This window comes from Xenopus tropicalis, chromosome 4, assembly GCF_000004195.4.
Source record: "Xenopus tropicalis strain Nigerian chromosome 4, UCB_Xtro_10.0, whole genome shotgun sequence".
Classification (NCBI taxonomy): domain Eukaryota; kingdom Metazoa; phylum Chordata; class Amphibia; order Anura; family Pipidae; genus Xenopus; species Xenopus tropicalis.
The window spans coordinates 29,959,451-29,978,200 of NC_030680.2; the positions used below are offsets into that span (position 1 = coordinate 29,959,451).

At 39.3% G+C, this 18,750-nt stretch overlaps 1 protein-coding gene across 1 annotated transcript in view; it reads right to left on the reverse strand.

Moving 5' to 3' along the window:
• Window positions 1-1,362: 1,362 nt before the first annotated feature.
• Window positions 1,363-18,750, reverse strand: part of LOC100494113 (mucin-2) — a 45,847-nt gene continuing 28,459 nt past the window's right edge. Inside the window, exons 18-28 of the mRNA XM_031901318.1 lie at window positions 17,547-17,593; window positions 17,270-17,364; window positions 16,793-16,944; window positions 14,196-14,334; window positions 11,318-11,428; window positions 10,750-10,929; window positions 10,038-10,277; window positions 7,460-7,616; window positions 6,914-7,045; window positions 5,464-5,605; window positions 1,363-1,384 (exon numbers count right to left, since the gene is read on the reverse strand). Coding sequence (XP_031757178.1) covers window positions 1,363-1,384; window positions 5,464-5,605; window positions 6,914-7,045; window positions 7,460-7,616; window positions 10,038-10,277; window positions 10,750-10,929; window positions 11,318-11,428; window positions 14,196-14,334; window positions 16,793-16,944; window positions 17,270-17,364; window positions 17,547-17,593 — 1,417 coding nt within the window. The remainder of the gene's footprint in view (window positions 1,385-5,463; window positions 5,606-6,913; window positions 7,046-7,459; window positions 7,617-10,037; window positions 10,278-10,749; window positions 10,930-11,317; window positions 11,429-14,195; window positions 14,335-16,792; window positions 16,945-17,269; window positions 17,365-17,546; window positions 17,594-18,750) is intronic.

The following is an 18,750-nucleotide window of genomic DNA, read 5'->3' on the forward strand; positions in this document are numbered from 1 at the left end:
TTTATTCTACCTGATCAAAATTCTATACCCTTTTGTCTTGTTTTAATAAATAGTATATTAAAATTCAACAAATATAAAAAAAAAAGTCACAAAATATGGCAGATTATGTTTAGTGATGAGCAAAATTTTTTGTCAGGCATGGATTCGTGGTGAATTTCCACGTTTCGCCATTGGTTGATTTTTTTGCAAAAATTGATTGTCCTTCTTAATGTAGTAAAGGTGTTTACTTTGGAATGATACTTACTTGTTGGAAGCATGGTGGCTGCAAAAAAAGTTGAGAATTATAAGATTCACATGAGACTTGTTTAAAGGGACCTGTCACCTAGACATACAAAGCTGTATAATGAAAGTAATTTTTAAATTAAACATGAAACCCAAATTCTTTTCTTTTATTAACACATCCATATTGTGAGAGAAATGCTGGGTTAGAGGTGGAAGGTGTTTATATTTCTCCCAGATTTCTCTCTTATATATATTAAGCTCCAGGGCAAGCATTTCAGCAATGAAAGAGAAGCTGGTAAAATGGCCCTGGAGTGAATGGAAGTGAGTGGGTGGGACTTCCATTCACTAGGCTATCCAGGCTTTGGTGAAGCCTGGCTAATTAATGGCCTTGTTAGGCTTCAGGGGAAACCCTTTAAACATGGTGTCTCCAGAATTACTCACTCTCTCTCTTCCTGGGGAACTGCCTGCATGCAGTAGGGAGAGAGCTGTGAGTAACCAAACAAACAATACTGTTTTTTTTTGTAGAGTTGGATGCTAGAGTTGGATGCTAGGTGTATGTTAGTTAGAGCCGGACAGGCTAGGATTTATTTATTGTTTTGTTTTACGATATACTCCTGTGTGCCGGTTATATGTGAATAAAGCTGATTGCAGTCAGCTTAAAACATCACATGCTGGGTGTGAACTGTTGTTTCTAAAACCAATCTGGTCCCTGCAACCTGCCTAAACCCCAAGAGACTGCACCGTTTGGACGAGTTGCCTTACAATATGCACTATAAAGGTATTTTAAAATCCCAGCTCTTAATCATATATTGACTTCCCCACCTCTATGCCTAAGGCAGAGAATTACTTCCACTTTCCATTGAGCAGTCACTTTCCCCCTCCCTCCTCACCATCTAATTATATAACCATGGGAATGTGTACCAGGTCCCCCATTCTGGCACATAAACCAAATGTGGGCATGATATAAAGCTTGCCTTCATAACAGTGCCCACAAAATGGCGCCTGCCTGCTTGCTGTGATTGTGAATTTCAAGATCGAAGGACACAATATTTCAATAATTTATATACGGTAAGTAAAGTTGAATTTGCTGGAAAAACACAATAAAAAACAATTTGGAATGATTTAATATGGCGATAGCACTTACTTGTTGGAAGTGTCGTAGCTGCAAGAAAGTTTGAAAAGTATTAGACATGGATGACAATTGTTTTAAACCAGTGTGCATTGCCCCTTCTGCCTTTCTCTCCTCTCTATTTAATTTTATTCAGTGCAACTTTATTTATAAGCACAATCATGCTCACTTGCTAAAATTGTGAGAAAGAATGCTTTACAAGAGTAGATACAGGGTCAGACTGGGCCGCCGGGATACCGGGAAAAAGCCCAGTAGGCCCCGGCCCTGGTGGGCCCTGGCAGCCCAGAGCAATCCCTATTACCGCTCCCCCGGCCGCTGGTGTCCTCCCCTAACATGTTTCACTTCAGGGGAAGACGTCAGGGGAGTGGTGGGGGCCCCCTTGTGGGGTGCTGGGGACACAGCCAGCTGGGGCACCCTGATGGATGCAGGGCCCCTGGGGCGGTAGCCCCGACCCTGAGTGGATAGTTACTGTTTTCAAGTGCAGAGTTTCTATAGTAACCTGCAATGCCATCCAGTCATTAGCAGTTACATGGGAGCCGTTGTGTTTTGAAAGGTCATTTGATTTTTTTCACATTCAATGGTGTTTGTCCTGGGTGATGAATATTCATAGGTGAATTCTTAGTGTAATAAAGTTTTTACTTTGAATGATACTTACTAGTTGGAAGCATGGTGTCTGTGAGAAAGGTTGAGATGTATTGCATGAGACTTGTTTAAAGTCAGATATTTGTTGTTGATTTTGAAGTCTGTTTATTATAATCTAAATGCTACATCCTTCTTGTGCTAGCTTTTTAAGGTAATTCTTTTCTTACTTAGTATTTATGAATAGCACTTACTTGTTGGAAGTGTTGTGGCTGCAAGGAATATTGAAAAGTATTAGATTTGGATAATGTGGGGTGTTATAGGGAGGCCTTCCTTCTGCCAACTAATCGTGCTCTCTGCACCTTGCGCTGGGTTTGAAATCTGTTGCAAGGTGCAGAGCGCAGAGATACCCTTGACTCAAATGCTTCTTGAATCAGTGCCGTATGCAATTTTTCATCCCTTTGTGTCTCGAGTATAAATAAATGCCTCAATCAAACCACCAAATACATTTTTAGGATATACAGAGTCCACTCTCAGCAGACACTTACCCTGGTCTAGGATCAGGGGGCCCAACTGCTGTGCACCGTCACTGGAGTTTTGATCTGTTGTGAGGTGCAGAGCACAGATATGCCCCGGTCACAAGTTTTTGTTGAATGAGCTCTAAGAATAGCAATTTTGTTTTCTCACTTTTTCCCACTTCTTCTCTTAAGGCACATAACTTTGTTTCCCGCTCGTAGAACATATTCTAACACTGTTCCCTCAGGTGTGTTCTTCACCCTGTCTTTTATCTCCCTTAGCCGTATGCTCTTCTCACCACTCTCCCTGTCCTCCTGTCCCTTTCATTTTCATTCTACGATTTTTGCACTTTTTGCCAGTTTCCACCTTCTGCTCTCTTCTTTGTTTATGCTCTTTTCTGTTCTTTATTCTTTTTATTCTCTTATATTTCCATTACTCTTTATTTGTTCCTTTCATATTTCTCTTCTCATCTCTCTTTTTAATGTACCTTTTTCTCTCACCACTTACCTATCTTTCTCAGGCTCATACCATTTCTCTTCTGACTTCCATTTTTCTCTGCATATTCTTATTGCACTATTCCATGCTTTCCACATCCACTTTCCAATTATCTTAATTTTCTTGCTCATTCCTTATTTACTCAGTGCTATTTTATTGCATCTCTTCTCATATTTTGCATTTCTCTCTAATATCATCTGTTTTGCAGCAATATACCTTTCTTCAGTGTCGGACTTGGGGGTGCAGGGCCCACTGGGGCTACTGCTTCAGGAGCCCATGCACCCCCCAATGGGTTCCTGCATAAGGCTTCACACTGTCCATGCAGGGCCCCTAACCACCCATTCGACCCCTCTCCAATCGCGCGTAAGTGAAACTTACCTTCAGTGCATCAGGGGAGGGAGACAGGAAGATCAGGGGAGCAGGGGATCACCTATGGGGATCGGATCTGGGTTTTTGGGGGCCTCCAGGGCTGTGGACCACCGGATTTTTTTCCAGGTGCCCCAGCATCCCACCTTGCCTTTTTTATATAAATGACACAGATGAAATTATATCTAGGACAAAGTGACTGATCCTAATATTTTGCCATCTGTTCCTGTTTTGCAAAACACAACAATGGGGTTTAACAAGATTCATGAGTTTGTATCATGAATGACAACTGTGTGTATGGAAATACCCTTATCTAAACAATCACAAGCTACATGTTCCTAACCAGCAACAGCAATCATGTTCATTACCTGTTGAAGTGGACGTTTCTGGAGGGGTGGAACAGGCTTCAGAAAAAGAAAAGAACAGAAAAAATTATTTAACTACAAAGACAAAAAGTGAAACATGGCTTTATCATTCATTTTCATAGTTTATACCTGTAATGTTAAGGCAGTTCACATTTTCATTTCCCATGCAATAGCTATAGTTTGGAGGCAAAAAAATTGCATTAAATAGATTTAAAAAAAAAATACATTAAGCATGATTAATTACGGATACCACTGCTAACGGATAAAAATACTGTAGCCCCTTTTCTGCAACCATATTCACCCAGTCACGCTAACCAAAAAATACATTTTTTTTCACAAACATGAACATATTAACAAACCACTTTCTTAAAGAAAGAAAATTCCTCCAGGAAAGGTTTAGTACACACAAGTAGCAATATAGAGGAATTGCTGATCCCAAACAAATCGTTAAGACAATTTCAAGAAAGTTGAAAATTGCCATTTTTTACAGTTGATATATCGTAACATGGTTTATTCTGATTGGTATATTCCAATTAGTGATGAGCAAATTTTTTCACCAGGCATGGATTCGCAGCGAATTTCTGCATTTTGCCATTGGTGAATTGTTTTGTGAAAAAATTTTTGCACGTGAAATTGGGCGCGGTCAGGTCAAATTGGGCGCGGGCGCATCAAAAAAGGGCGTGGTCACAACAAATTGCCCGCAGTCCATCAAAAAAGGACGCGGTTGTGTCAATGAAAAATACGGCGACAAAAAAAAAGACGCGGGTGACCAAAAAAGACAAGAAAATTACAAAAAAGAAAATCAAGCAACAAATGCGTTTTATGAATTTTTTGCCGTTTCACAAATTTTCTTGCCGTTTCCAAATTAGATAAAAAAAGAAATTATTCCCGACTGAATAGCCAGGAGTTGAAATGGGAAAGGCTCAGCAAGGTATCATTCAAGGTTTAAGCTGAAATCAGAAAACCTGCTATTGCGACATAGCTGCAATTTTACATATGATAAAAAAAAGTACAGGTATAGGACCCGTTATCCAGAATGCTCAGGGCCAAGGGTATTCCGGATAAAAAATCAATAAAACATTAATTAAACTCAACAGGATTGATGCATCCAATAAGGATTAATTATATCTTAGTTGGGATTAATTACAAGGTCCAGTTTTATTATTACAGGTATCGGACCCCTTATCCGGAAACCCATTATCCAGAAAGCTCCGAATTACGGAATGCCCGTCTCCCATAGACTCCATTTTAATCAAATAATTCAGAATTTTAAAACTGATTTCCTTTTTCTATGTAGAAATAAAACAGTACCTTGTAATTGATTCCAACTAAGATATAATTAATCCTTATTGGATGCAAAACAATCCTATTGGGTTTAATTAATGTTTTATTGATTTTTTAGTAGACTTAAGGTATTGAGATCCAAATTACGGAAAGACCCCTTATCCGGAATACCCTTGGTCCCGAGCATTCTGAATAATGGGTCCTATACCTGTACAGAGAAAAAGGTAATCATTTTTAAAATTCTTAATTATTTGATTAAAATGGAGTCTATGGGGGACGGACTTTCCGTAATTCAGAGATTTCTGGATAACAGGTTTCCGGATAACGGACCCCATACCTGTATAATACAACTCTGCTAAGTATCCGACATTCAATGTGACGGTGATGGCTTTAAGTCAAAAGGTAACCATTCAGAATGAAAGCAGCAATCAAGGGCACTTTTTCATTATTATACAAATGTATGATATGGTATGTAAAATATGATACAGTATAAAAATTGACATTTACCATTCTTGACATGGATATTCGGAGGGCACTTTTTCATTATACTTATAGTAAGTGCCCTTGACATAGCATCCGCACACTTCAACACATATTCCCAGTATGTCATCAAAATAAGGCTTTGTAGGGGGACATGATGGATAACAGCCTTTTAACAACAAAGAAATGGTAAATAATGTGAATCATCTATAGATTTATGCTTAAATGTACCTACATCTATTACTAATACTACTAATTACAATGAGAACTTATTAAATAACTTTGTGCATGATATCCTGTGCCAATATGTTAAAAAGAATTGTCTTAGCTACATTTAAAATGTATTCATTCCTAAAATGGATTTCTACCTATACCAGAGATGCCCCAGCGTCAGATTGTGATTAGCGATGAGCGAATTTGTCCCGCAAACGGGTGGAAAAATTTGCCATGCATCAAAAAAAAATTATTGCTTCGCCCAAAAATTTGTGAAACTTTGAAAAGATTAGCGAAATGGCGAAAAATTAGCGAAACATTAAAATGACGCGTGTCATTTTTCTGAGGGACGCGACAAATTTTATGACGTGTCATTTTTGCAAATTTTTTCGCCATTTCGTGAATCTTTTCAAAGTTTAGCAAATTTTTGAAGCAACAATTTTCTTTGACATGCGCCAAATTTTTCCACTGTGAAAGCACCCTCTTCCAATCAACGGGTATATTGAATTTAGTGATGGCCGAAGGAATTTGCCATGCATGAATTTGCAGCAAATTTCCACGTTTCGACATTGGTGGATTGTTTCACGAAACGTGTGACAAAATTTGCAGTGGAAAAATTCGTAGCAGGACAAAAAATTGGTCGCCTGCATTAAAAAATTGTCACAATTTTTTTGCCGTTTCACAAAATGCCAAAAATGACACACGTCATGGTTTTTGAGGCGCGCAACAATTTTTTATCACGTGCCTCATTTTCGAGTCTGGGAAAATTTTTGCCATTTCACAAATTTTTCAGCGAAGCGACAATTTTTCTGCTGCAAATATTTGCACCTGTTTCAGGAAACAATCCATCAATGCCAAAATGCGAAAATTTGCCACGAATCCACGCCTGGCTAGGTTCATCGCTAATTGTGATCTACTAGATCTTCAGCTACTAGCCTGCACCCATCCAACAACTTTTTTGGATATAGCAGCCAACTACAACTTGGTAATTCAAAAAGTACAGAGAATATCTCAGAAAGCACCCTCTTCCAATTAACCAGTATATTGAAAAATAATGTTCTTGTCATGTGTGAAAATGGTGCAACTACTATGAGGTATGTCTGGTAAACTGCCCAGCATGGTAGAAAATATTATGCCTCCCATAGAACATTAATGGCTTGCATTGAGCTTTAAATACAAGAAGAAAAAACAAGCAATGATTTACATTGTAACATATTCAGTACAGTGAAATATGAAAAATAATCTTTAAACCTAATATTCTCACCTTCTAAGTAAGTGAATGTGATATTTTCATTAACCACATCCATAGAGGAACAGGTTTGTATAGTGTGATTGCCACATGGGTAATAATGCCACTCGCACTCTTCATGAGGATTGTAGTAATCACAAAATATGGCTAAGTTAAAAAAATAAATTGTGGTTAATAAACACTTAAATTCAGCAGTTATGAAATTGTCATTTTGGGAAAACAAAGATACTGTAGATGAATTAAGTGCAAATTATAGATTAGGTGGATTAGAAAACATTAGTCTCCTCCCAGTAAAACCAGTACAGGTAATATCTTTTGACCCAAAAATTGGCTTATAAGTAACATTGTCCCTTATAAGAATTACTGTTACTGTAGGGAGAAACTTTACTGTATCTAAAGAGGTCATGGAGATCTAAACTACATGTAATCTTATATTTGAGGTCCCAGACAACAGGTTTAGCATTCCTGGACCACAGAATATATGTAGTGCACTTGAAAATGTAGCCACAGATTTTACATCTACATTCCAAATCCCATGCCACGATAACACAATATACTTACGACATATGTCTGGTGTTCGCCAATAGATACAGACTTCTGCCTTAATACACTCATGTGCATATACAGCCACCGCAGAACAGAAGCACTCGCAGTCCCCATCAACATCACAGAAGCAGGCATCACTGACACAGTTTTCAAAAAACGGTGTTGGATCCACCTAGTGTATGTAAGGCATTGTCATGGAAAAATATTTGTAAAGTAAAATTTTGGCTTAATAAAATAATAATTACATTTCAAAGCTATTTCCATTTTGATACATTCATTCTCAGAAGAAGACCTGTGATTTTGTAAAGATTTAAGACATATTTTACATTTTCAATCAGGACTAATGCCCAGTATGAGCTCTGCCTAGTTTAATTACCTGCGTCTCATGTCCAGGGTTAGACTGGGCCGGCGGGGCACTAGGAAAAAATTTGGTGAGCCCTTGCCCTTGTGTGCCCTGCTGGCCCAGACCCAATCTCTGCCAGCCCCCCCCCACTGATCTACTTCCCCCGATCATGCAGAATGAAGTATAAGGCTGATGCCACACGTGGCGTTTTTACGCTGCGTATTTTCTAATTCTCTCGGTGGCTGAAAAACGCCTGATAGCATCATCCATAGAAATAGCTTGAAAAGACGCGAAGCAAACCACACAATGCGGAAATACGCTAGAAAACGCCTTAGCACGGATTTTTCAAGCGTAGGCCGAAATACGCCAGTATTTGCACAGCAAGCTATTCCTATGTATACGCAAAGGCAGCTGCCAGACCTAGCGGAAATACGCGGCGTTTTTTGCTATTTCGCACTATTAGCACCATGGCAATGGGATTTGCTTACATCACCAGTTCTTGGCTGAAAAACACCATGTGTGGCTTGTGCGGCGTTTTTAGGCTGAGAAAAAACGCAGCGGAAAAGCGCCACGTGTGGCATCAGCCTTAAGCTGCAAGTCTCAGTTCCCCCATATACGTGCGCTTGTTGGGGCAGCAGGGGGGGGGTCGCTGGGGGCCATGCATGCCCAGTCTGACCCTGCTCACATCCACCAGTCCTATGCCACTTCATACAAAGCACACAATGCAGGTTAATTTGCTTACTAGTTTCCACCTATCGTGTGGTGCACCACATGGCATGCAGGAACATGCCCCTCAAGCTTCTTGCAACCCAAGGTAGCACATTGCATGGACAGAAAATCCCGGACAAGTAATAAGAGGACTACACACGCTGAAATAGTGACTGCACAGAGAGCTCTGTGACAAAGATGTGTTGACCATGTGCCATAGGTGATAATACAGAATTAAATGCAACTTTCCTTTTTTCCTTGTGTTAGAGCTCAAAGTCTTTCTCATTTAAGTTATTTTTCCACTTTAAGGCTGGAGGAATTTAAACTGTTGGGGAGCCTTAAAGGAGAAAGAAAGGTAAAAACTAAGTAAGCTTTATCAGAAAGGTCTATGTAAATGCAGCCATAAGCACTCACAGAAACGCTGCACTGAGTTCTCTGTCAAAAGATTTGTTGTGTCTGTAATTCATGTACCAGACACGCAGCTCTCTCCTCTCTCCCCTCTCCTGCTCCCCCCTCCCTCCCTCAAGAATGCTAAGAATTGACTCCCCCCCCTTTGGAATGTGGATCTGAGCCAATCAGCAGAAAACTGACTCTTAGGGGCACATTTACAAAAGCACGCACGCTCGGAGCGTTCATTCGAACGCTCCAAGCGTATTTTTGCCGAATTTTTTGGGAGTCCGCATGACTTTTTTTGCGCAAAAAAATCGGAAAGGTTTTACCACTGTTTACAATGGTTTGGTACGAAAATTTTGTGACTTTCGGATCGCCAATACGATATTATCGTGACTAATACAATTTTTTCCTAAGCATTTGCGGGATATTTGTGATCTTCAGAAATTTTCGTTTCCAATCCGAATTTTTCCCATTTGGGATTCGAATTCGTGGATTAGTAAATCTGCCCCTAAGTCTTGGTCTTGGTGCAGGAGTGAGGCATTATGGGAACTTTCTTTACAGAGCTCAGTGTTTTTTCTTTTTGTTTGGCTTCAGATCATCTGAATCAGAGAAATATGGGGAGACTTAAGGGAACTATTGAGAGAACTGAAGGTATGCCTGCAGCTTGAGATTAACTCTTTATTAGCCTTTCCTTCTCCTTTAAGCAATAGACTTTTAGACTATTAGATGATTAGAACAGTTGTTTAAATCAGGGGTCCCCAATCTTTCTGACTGTGATTCACAGTCAAATGTAAAAAGACTTGGGGAGCAACACAAGCACCATGGAGGTTCATGGAGGTGCCAAATAAGGGCTAAGGTTGGCTATTAGGGGCCTCTATGCACACTATCAGCTTACAGGGGGCTTTATTTGGTAGTAAATCTTGTTTTTATTCAACCAAAACTTGCCCCCAAGTCAGGAATTCAAAAATAACTACCTGGTTTGGGGGAGAGAGCAACACCCAAGGGGTTGGGGAGCTACATGGTGCCCCCGAGCCACTGGTTGGGAATCTCTGGTTAAATCATTCATACCCCTACTTATTTTTTCAATACTTTAGAAATGGCTAATTATCCTGTATGTTTAAAACTATAACAAATGATACAAGTACATACCTTGTTGTGGCAGCTTTTAAACACATCGCTCTTTATTAAACTGCACTTTTTCTCTGCCCAAGACCTGCGATGTGGGGTCAAAGTGCAAGGATCAATCTTTTCAATGACATCGGGACAAGCCGGATTGACCTTCCATGTGTTTCCAAACTCTATTATATTGGTAACATGCAGTATATTGTTTATTGTAAAGTCGTTACTGGATTTATCATCAAAGTTTCCACAAAGACCACAGAGTTTTCCCTGTTGAAAATGTTGAATACCATGAATATCCTTAATATCTCCACTTTCGCTCAACTACTTCATAACTGAGCATCAGAATAGACCCAGCTTGTCATTTTCTGGTTAAAATCCAGATGAACCAGATGTGATTATCTAAGTATTGTGTTGGCAGGTTTCATAAAACACAATATTTATGATGTTGAATCAAGATGGTATTAACACAAGCACAAAGCAAGCATTGCATACAAGCATACATTGTCCCAGACAACTTAGCCAGGCAGAATTTATTGATAGCTCCAGATGACACTTCTTTTTCCTGTTTGGGGTACCCATGTGGGCTTTTTAAAAGCCTGGTTATGGTTCACTAGTAAATATGCTTGAATGTCCACATGTCCTGAATGTCCACATGTCCTAAGATTGTACCACTTTATTTTACTTTAAAACTGTATGTTTATAAATGTATATTCATATAAACCAGATTACATTGTGTTACCTTGTATTCTGGAGATGCTCTGATAAATATTGAGGTTTTCTTGTCCCAAATTAGGTATACCCCCTTCCTTATTAAGATAACCAGGTAATTGCCATGTACATGAGCTTGATAATGAAGATGGTCATCAGCTGTGCCCTGGATTACTTTCATCTGCTTCTCTTCCAATTTCAGCTCTGTATTCTGTGTTGATCAAAGCTCAGAAGTTACATCATATTATTGAGTTATGCTTTATAATATTAAGATTACTTACAGGGCAAAGTCTGTATAAAAGTTAGAAAAGCATATCAATACCTCCTCATGATATTCTATTTTTATTTTATTGTCCTTCAGGGAATATAACTAGGGAGGATCCACTTATTGCTGGGGCATAAAAAATCATTTTTAGCACTGTAATATATAAAATCTAATGTAATTTGTAATGTAATATGTAAAATCAATTACATAAGTATCATAATATGGAACCTATATACGTTTTAAATGTTTAGATTTAGAGTTTTAATGCTCTCATTTTGCACATCTTCTTGGCATATACTGTAAAATGGACAAATGAGGAATGTTCAAGGCATACCCCTATGAAAATCTTTATTGCTTTTGAGCATGCAATTCCAGTGGAACCACATGGGATGCTCTCTGTAGTGATGCTAAATGTTCCATTGGCAGGCTTGTGTCCACAGTAGTCCTGTGAAATAAATTCATGAAGATAACGTATTAAACATACATCTAAACAGGAGGCAATTCAAATATCAAAGTTTACTTTCTGCTTGGGAAGAATATACAAGAGTGAAATGTTTCCTCCGCGTTTTACCAGAAAAATGAATGGCCATAGGCTACAATGGCCGCAAACAGAATGGAAATGAAAAAAGTGTAAAAAAAGCCCATTGACTTCAACGCTTTTTGTGAATTTTTACCATTGTGCTAATTTTTTTGAAGTGAAAAGGGACAGATTCACCCATAACTATTCAAGGGTTAATTTTCTCTAAGTTTGACATTAGGTAAAGAACACATTGCTAAAGGTGGCCAGGTGGCAGATTTTAGCTGCTGATTTGGGTCCTTAAGACTGACTTGGACAACTGATCTGTCCGTGTATGGTGCCCTCCAACAGGCCTACCCGACTGATATCTGTCCAAAAATTGGCCAGATGTCAATCGGACAGGCTTGACTTTCCATCAGACTGTTGCAATGGGATTGTTTGGCCCTAGGGAAAATAATTGCATTAGCATAATATTACCCACCCAAGGTGGGCATATCGGGGAAAGGATTTGGCAACCTTGCCACAGAAGCATACTTTGTATGGCCACTTTAAGATGAAAGGTCCCTATAAACAGATTGCTTTCCTGCAGTCAATACAACATGCCTAACCTTAATGTCATACCTGGATCTCCCAGCCACCACCTCCCAGCTAGGGCTGCTAGCTGTTTGGCAAAATGTTAACCTGGACCTGGAAGTAGAGATGTAGCGAACCTCACAAAAAGTGCGAACTTTTGCGAACTTTGCGAACCCCATAGACTTCAATGAGAAGGCGAACTTTAAAACCTAGAAAAGCCATTTCTGGCCAGAAAACTGATTTTAAAGTTGTTTAAAGGGTGCCACGACCTGGGCAGTGGCATGCAGGAGGGGGATCAACGGCAAAAATTTCTCTGAAAAATACGTTGTTGACACAGCGTTGCGTTTTGTGATGTAAAGGGCAGAAATTACACTACATTTCTAAACTGTAATAAACTGCTTTAAAATGTCCGGCATCTACATGCCAATCAAGTCGTGTAAAGGTTACAGCCGGTTCACACGCAAAGACAAAACGCCGCAGTTGTGGATACGGAATATATTATTGCTGGTGGAAAAACATTGCTCAGGTGATTTTATTGCAATGCAATGTCACTACTATGTGTAACGTGTTTGGTGCACTACTATGAATAACAGCAAACAGCACTGGACATGTTAAAGAACAGTAATTTAAATTAAAAAAAAAAATTAATAATAAAAAAAAGTGATCTCTGGTTGGTGCACTACTAGGGGCAGCACACCAGTCCCCAACACAGCTAGACTAATAGCACTGGGCTCTATAAATTACAGTAGCAAAGTAAAAAAACACAAATAAAAAAAAATGATGTGAATGTGTGGTTGGTGCTTAGTGCACTACTATGAGCAGCACACCTGTCTCCAACACACACAGACAGAGCTGCAGTACACAATGAAAAGAAGAGTAACAGTAATCAGAAAATAAAAGCAGTCCTTACAAGGTTACAGCAGATGAGATCAGCAGGACAGCTGTCCCCAGCAGCTACATACAGAGCAGTAGAAAGTAGATCACTAGTCAGCAAAGCTACCTAAACTGTCCCTCAAACCCCTGCACAGCTCTCTCCCTATGCTAACTCATCAAGCACACACAGGCAGAATGTAAAATGGCTGCTGGGCTTCGGTTTATATATGGAAGGGAGTGGTCCGGGGGTGGTCCAGGAGGGAGAGCTGCCTGATTGGCTGCCATGTATCTGCTGGCTCTGGGGTGAGAGGTCAAAATTTGGCTCCAGCTAAGGCGAACCCAAAATTGCGAACATCGCTAAAAGTTCGGGAACTTGCGAACACCCGATTTCTATGCGAATTAGTTCGCCGGCGAACAGTTCGCTACATCTCTACCTGGAAGTTTATTCCAGAACTTTCATTTTGACAGTTAAAGGATATATATACTCAGATTGTAAGCTCTACGGGGCAGGGACCTCCTTCCTACTGTGTCTCATACCACATGGCACTTATATATATATATATATATATATATGTATACATATATGTATTTATTGTATTTATTTATTATATCACTTGTCCTCCCTGTGTGTAATTTTGTATTCTGTAAGACTGTACAGCGCTGCGTACCCTTGTGGCGCTTTATAAAAAAAGTTATACATACATACATACATATATAGAAGTAATTATCCATGATTCAAATGGACATCAGATATGATAGTTAAATATAGTTATACATATGATGATATGATGTTTTTTGGGGGAAGTGTTTTCCTCATTCAAGTAGAATCTGTTTTTTCATAACTTGGTCAAATAAAATTAGTTCTGTTTTATTAATATAATTATACATAGCATATTAATGTAATGTTATATAAAGTGTTCATACACATAAGCAAATAACTAATGTGATGCACAGCTGGTGAACCGCCAAAATATATGTAAATATATAATGTTTGCGTTTTCCAGCCCTTCCATTCCACTCCCACCAACCAAAACCTGTTTTTGTATACAATTATATTCTATTTTTTTAATTAATATATCATGTATGGCTTTTCCCAAAGAAGCTTTGACCAAAAGATATCTGAATGTTAGTTTTGATCATTATTTTTGATGGCATCTTTCTTATTTGGGATTACTATAATTGTAAGCTAGCAAGCACATATTTATGAGTAAGAAGGCTCTGGCAAGAATTTCAGCATGTAGTTTCTTACCTGGGCAACCACATATTCACAGGTTCCCTGAAAATCATATATTTTTCCATCGAACGTGATGTAATGGCCATCTGAATATGCTGTACATGTTCCATAGCATGCATAATCAGAGCATATCCACTGGCCACCCTTGCAAATGCTACAAAACAATGGAAAAGAAGGCAAAAGTCATACATCATACTAAGGCATCACTCATTTAATTGTGGGAATTCTTTTAAATTTAAAAATGTTATTATAGTTCATATGTTAGTATAACTAATTTTATTCAACCCAATGGCACGTCTCTTTTATAGATTAGAGACTATGGGAACTGTTGGTGTTTATGCACAGTTATCAGCTTTAAAAAGCAAACGTCTGATGTTTCTGGGTATATCGTAAAACCAAGAACTACTGTTGTCTAAAAAAGAAAGTGATTTGTGAGGACTTTTTAACATTAGCATCACTTTTGTTCTAATAAGCAGCACCAAAAAGCCCCTTGTATCATAGCCTTTACAAAAGCTGATGGGCAACTAAATTACCAGTTTGAATTCAGCTATGGTTATAGTATACAGCACAAAATGAATGGGCTTATTTATCAGTTTTAAACTTTGTCTTTCTAAATCGAATAAACTCACTCAAATAAAAAAACTTGAATACCTCGAATTTTTTGAGTTTACAAGAAAGTTTTATTTAGCACAAAAAAAACTTGAATTGTGAAAAAAAATCAAACTCAAATGTTTATACATCTCCCCCTAAATGTGTGATTTTTTGAGACAGATTCAATTTGATAAGGATTTGATGATTTATCATATGAAAACTCAATTGAAGTCTATGGAGATATAAATAATTGAAAAAGAAAAGAAAAAAAAACTTTCACCTTGAATTAATTTTGGCAATTAATCTGTAAGAGAACAGAGGTTGGTTCCTTAATGGAACATCTGCCATGGGCATGTTTGCTATTGCTAGTTATCTTGTATTTACAGTACAACTTTATTTCATGTGGGTTATAAAGGGTTAAATTATTATTAAGTGTGTTATAGCCCTTAGAGGCACTGGGGCCATTTTGTTTGCTAAACCTAACAACTTTCATTATGGGAGCTCCATCCCCCTACTGTGTTTCCTGTCTATACCTTGTCTACTTCTTCACACCTACAACCCAGAAAGGTTATCAGACAAAGGGATGAAACAGCATCCTGTGACATAACAAACTGTATAAGTTGGATGAAACTATTAGATATTTCTGTTTATGCTGAAATGTACCCCCTGCCCCCTCCTACCTGTTATAGCAAATGCATTGTGTAGGTTAATCTCATCTAGGTGTGTATTGTGTGTAGCCAGCCGGCTCTGTCTGGCCCTCCCCATGTAATTGCCCCTATTGTGAGGGCACACAGAGCCAGACCCCATAGTGACACAATACACATAGTTACCCCTTGTGAGAGCAGTGCTCTGTCTAGTAAATGCAAAAGACTGAACTGGGCATGCTCACTAGGTGGCTTCCCATAGGCCCAGTGGGATTAGCTATGATTGGCCCCTCTGGAAGCTGCCTTTGGGTTGGCAGAAGGAGTCAAATCCTGTTTTGGTTTTACGACAGGGGCTGCTCCCTTTCTGGCTACAAAGGTGGCTGCCAAGAGTTCCAAGGAGCCTTTTGTCTGGGGTGTAACCTTAGCTACGGCAGGACCCCCTCCCCTGTGTTCCCCTGGAATCTACCTTAGCTGCGGCAAGAAGATTCCCCCCAACTGTGTGTATTTCCCTATTCCCTAAGGAACAAGAGTGCAGGCTGGCTACCACCTACTGGCTTATGGGAACCTGCTGATGGCTACTTGCCATTTCTCCAATAAACGCCTCATCCTGTGATACCAACTGTTTGCTCTTTGGGTCCTGCCCTATGTCTGGGAACTCACGGCCCTGAGGTTGTGACACATCCTCTTTCTAAGGGAAAGAGTGATAGATAAGTTAGGAAGTATGTTTGATGGTGGTTGTGAGTGACCAAAGTTTTTGAGAGACTTAGGAAGAGGAAGCAAGAGGCAGAATGATTTGTGAAGCCCATGTAAATGTCAAAGCCCCTTAAATGAAAGGAATTATCTTTTCCAAATGAAGGGAGGTCTAGAGACCAACATCCCTCCCACTAAGGCCCTTTGAACTCTTAGGAAACCATGGGCACCACTGGATCTGTGGGACTGTGTGGACTGTGTGGACTATCTGTGGGACATTCTAGATAAATGTTGGACAGTTGGTGGTGCTGACTGTTATGAACTTGTATCTTAAGATAGCACCAACATCCTGTGCTAATTACTGATTAAATTACTTGAAAATCCTATCTCTGACCTTTAAGTTCTCTTGCCTGACAGATATACCGTGTTTTGGTTTATGAGTCAAGAAAGTCTGTTCCAACACTTGTCACAGCTCAACTCGGATTTTGCCAGCGTATTTGTATGGTTGTTTATAATAATGGCAGACATGTTAAAGAGCAATAATTTTGCCACTTTGGATGACAAAAAAAAATCTGTCTAAGACACCTAAGAAGTCAAATCATGGACAGAAGCATTGGAACAATGCTACATAATTCAAAAACTTGCATGTTATAAAGTGATTAATAGAAAAAAAGAGTTTTCCCTCACCATGTATTGCAGTCCACCTTAATATGAGATCCATCAGGGAGAAACTGCTTGTCATGAACACAAGAACATTGCTCTTCTGGAACACATGAACCTTTTCCGTCATCTACAAGCCCTTCGGGACATACACATCCTGAGATACACTCTTTTCTGAACTATAATAACAAATGAAAACAAATACTGAGATATAACTACCATACCTCCTAACATTTGAAAGAGGGACAAAAGGAAATGCAGCACTTACATTTTTGACCATTTTTGACACATTTCTGGGGGTTTTGGGGTTCTGTTTTATGTGTTATTACAGTTTTGCTAATGAAGGTGAAATTACTCTTTAAGAAGCAAGTCTCAGTTCCCCCAAGAGACCTGTCTAGCTTATTAGTTTTTGTAAATTGTTTTACACATAAGAAAGAAGGAAACAGAGAAAATCTGCATTAAATGGATGGCTAACTGTGATTATAATAAAGAAAATGGACATACATATTCTGAATTTAGGGTCTGGCAGGTACTATGCTTTGCTGTCACAGAATTGGGGGTAATGGAGCAGTTCAAGTAGATCTTTCCTTCAGGGCAAGCTGTAGAGAGCAATACAAGATTTTATTGTTGACACAGTAAACTAGCTTCAACACACAAATCCTAATTCTGTACAATGATAAATAAAAGATTATATTTAAATACAGATCATAAAAATGGATGTTGTCTGTGTTTTTCAAGCAGCAAAAAATATATTTGTAGTTATTCATTAATTTACACTTACATTCTTCAAAATGAGCTGTGCAGAAAAGCTTTCCATCATGGCAAATACTAAAAAAAAAAAAAGGAAACATTTATCAATATCTCTTGTTTACACAATATTACCTACAGACTAGACAATGATAATAACAATAACCACCAGTTTAAAGGTGGCCATACACGCACCGATAATATCGTACGAAACCTCGTTTCGTACAATATTCGGTGCATGTATGGTATGTCGGCGAGTCGACCGATATCGCAGGAAGCTACTGATATCGGCCGACTCACCGATCGGACCAGTTGGAAAATTTTGATCGGGCGCCATAGAAGGCGCCTGACCAAAATCTCCCTTCAGCGCTGAATCGGCAGAAGGAGGTAGAAATCCTATTGTTTCTACCTCCTTACCTGCCGATTCAGCCCTGAATGGTTTGTGGCGGATCTGACGATGTTTCGTGCGACCGATGGTCACACGAAACATCGTCAGATCGCCACATGTATGGCCAGCTTTAGAGTGGAGCTTCTAGGGCCCACCAGAGAACCTGACAGCCAGGGCCTACTGTCAAAGTTAAATGTAAAGAGTGTTATATAGCCCTGTGATAGAAAGGGTTCATGGACATTGTTCTTTGAAGGCAATTATTAAGGCCTTGGCCCACCAAGAGATGTTATAATAATCTATCAGACAAGCAAACATTTTGGGGTTAACTTACTAAAATTCATTTTTTCATTGTAATTTTTTTAATGCAAGTGTGCTGCGCTTGTTGATTTTGGGGCGCAAAGGGAACCCTGGATTTGCCACCTGGTCAGTAGGTAGTGGTAGCTCCAGGGTTCCCTTTGCATTCCCCTGCGTCAATAGGAGCAGCAGCGCCTGATTCAGAATGGAAGTCAGGAAGGACTTAGCGGTGCCGAGCACAACTAAACAGAAGTGCAAAGACTGCATTTTGGAGCAAGTGGTTTTCGGTGCAACTTACTACAAGGAAAACCACAAGTTGCCCGCAGTGCTTGGGGACTAAACTAGCCCTACAATGTTTACTATCAATACCATAAGTACTACAGGTATAGGATCTATTATCCAGAATTAGTGATGGGCGAAATGTTTCGCCAGGCATGGATTCGCTGCGAATTTCCACGTTTCGCCATTGGCGGATTGTTTCGCGAAATGGATGAAAAAATTTGCCGCGGAAAAATTTGTCGCACGTCCAAAAATTGTCACCGGCGTCAAAAAAGAA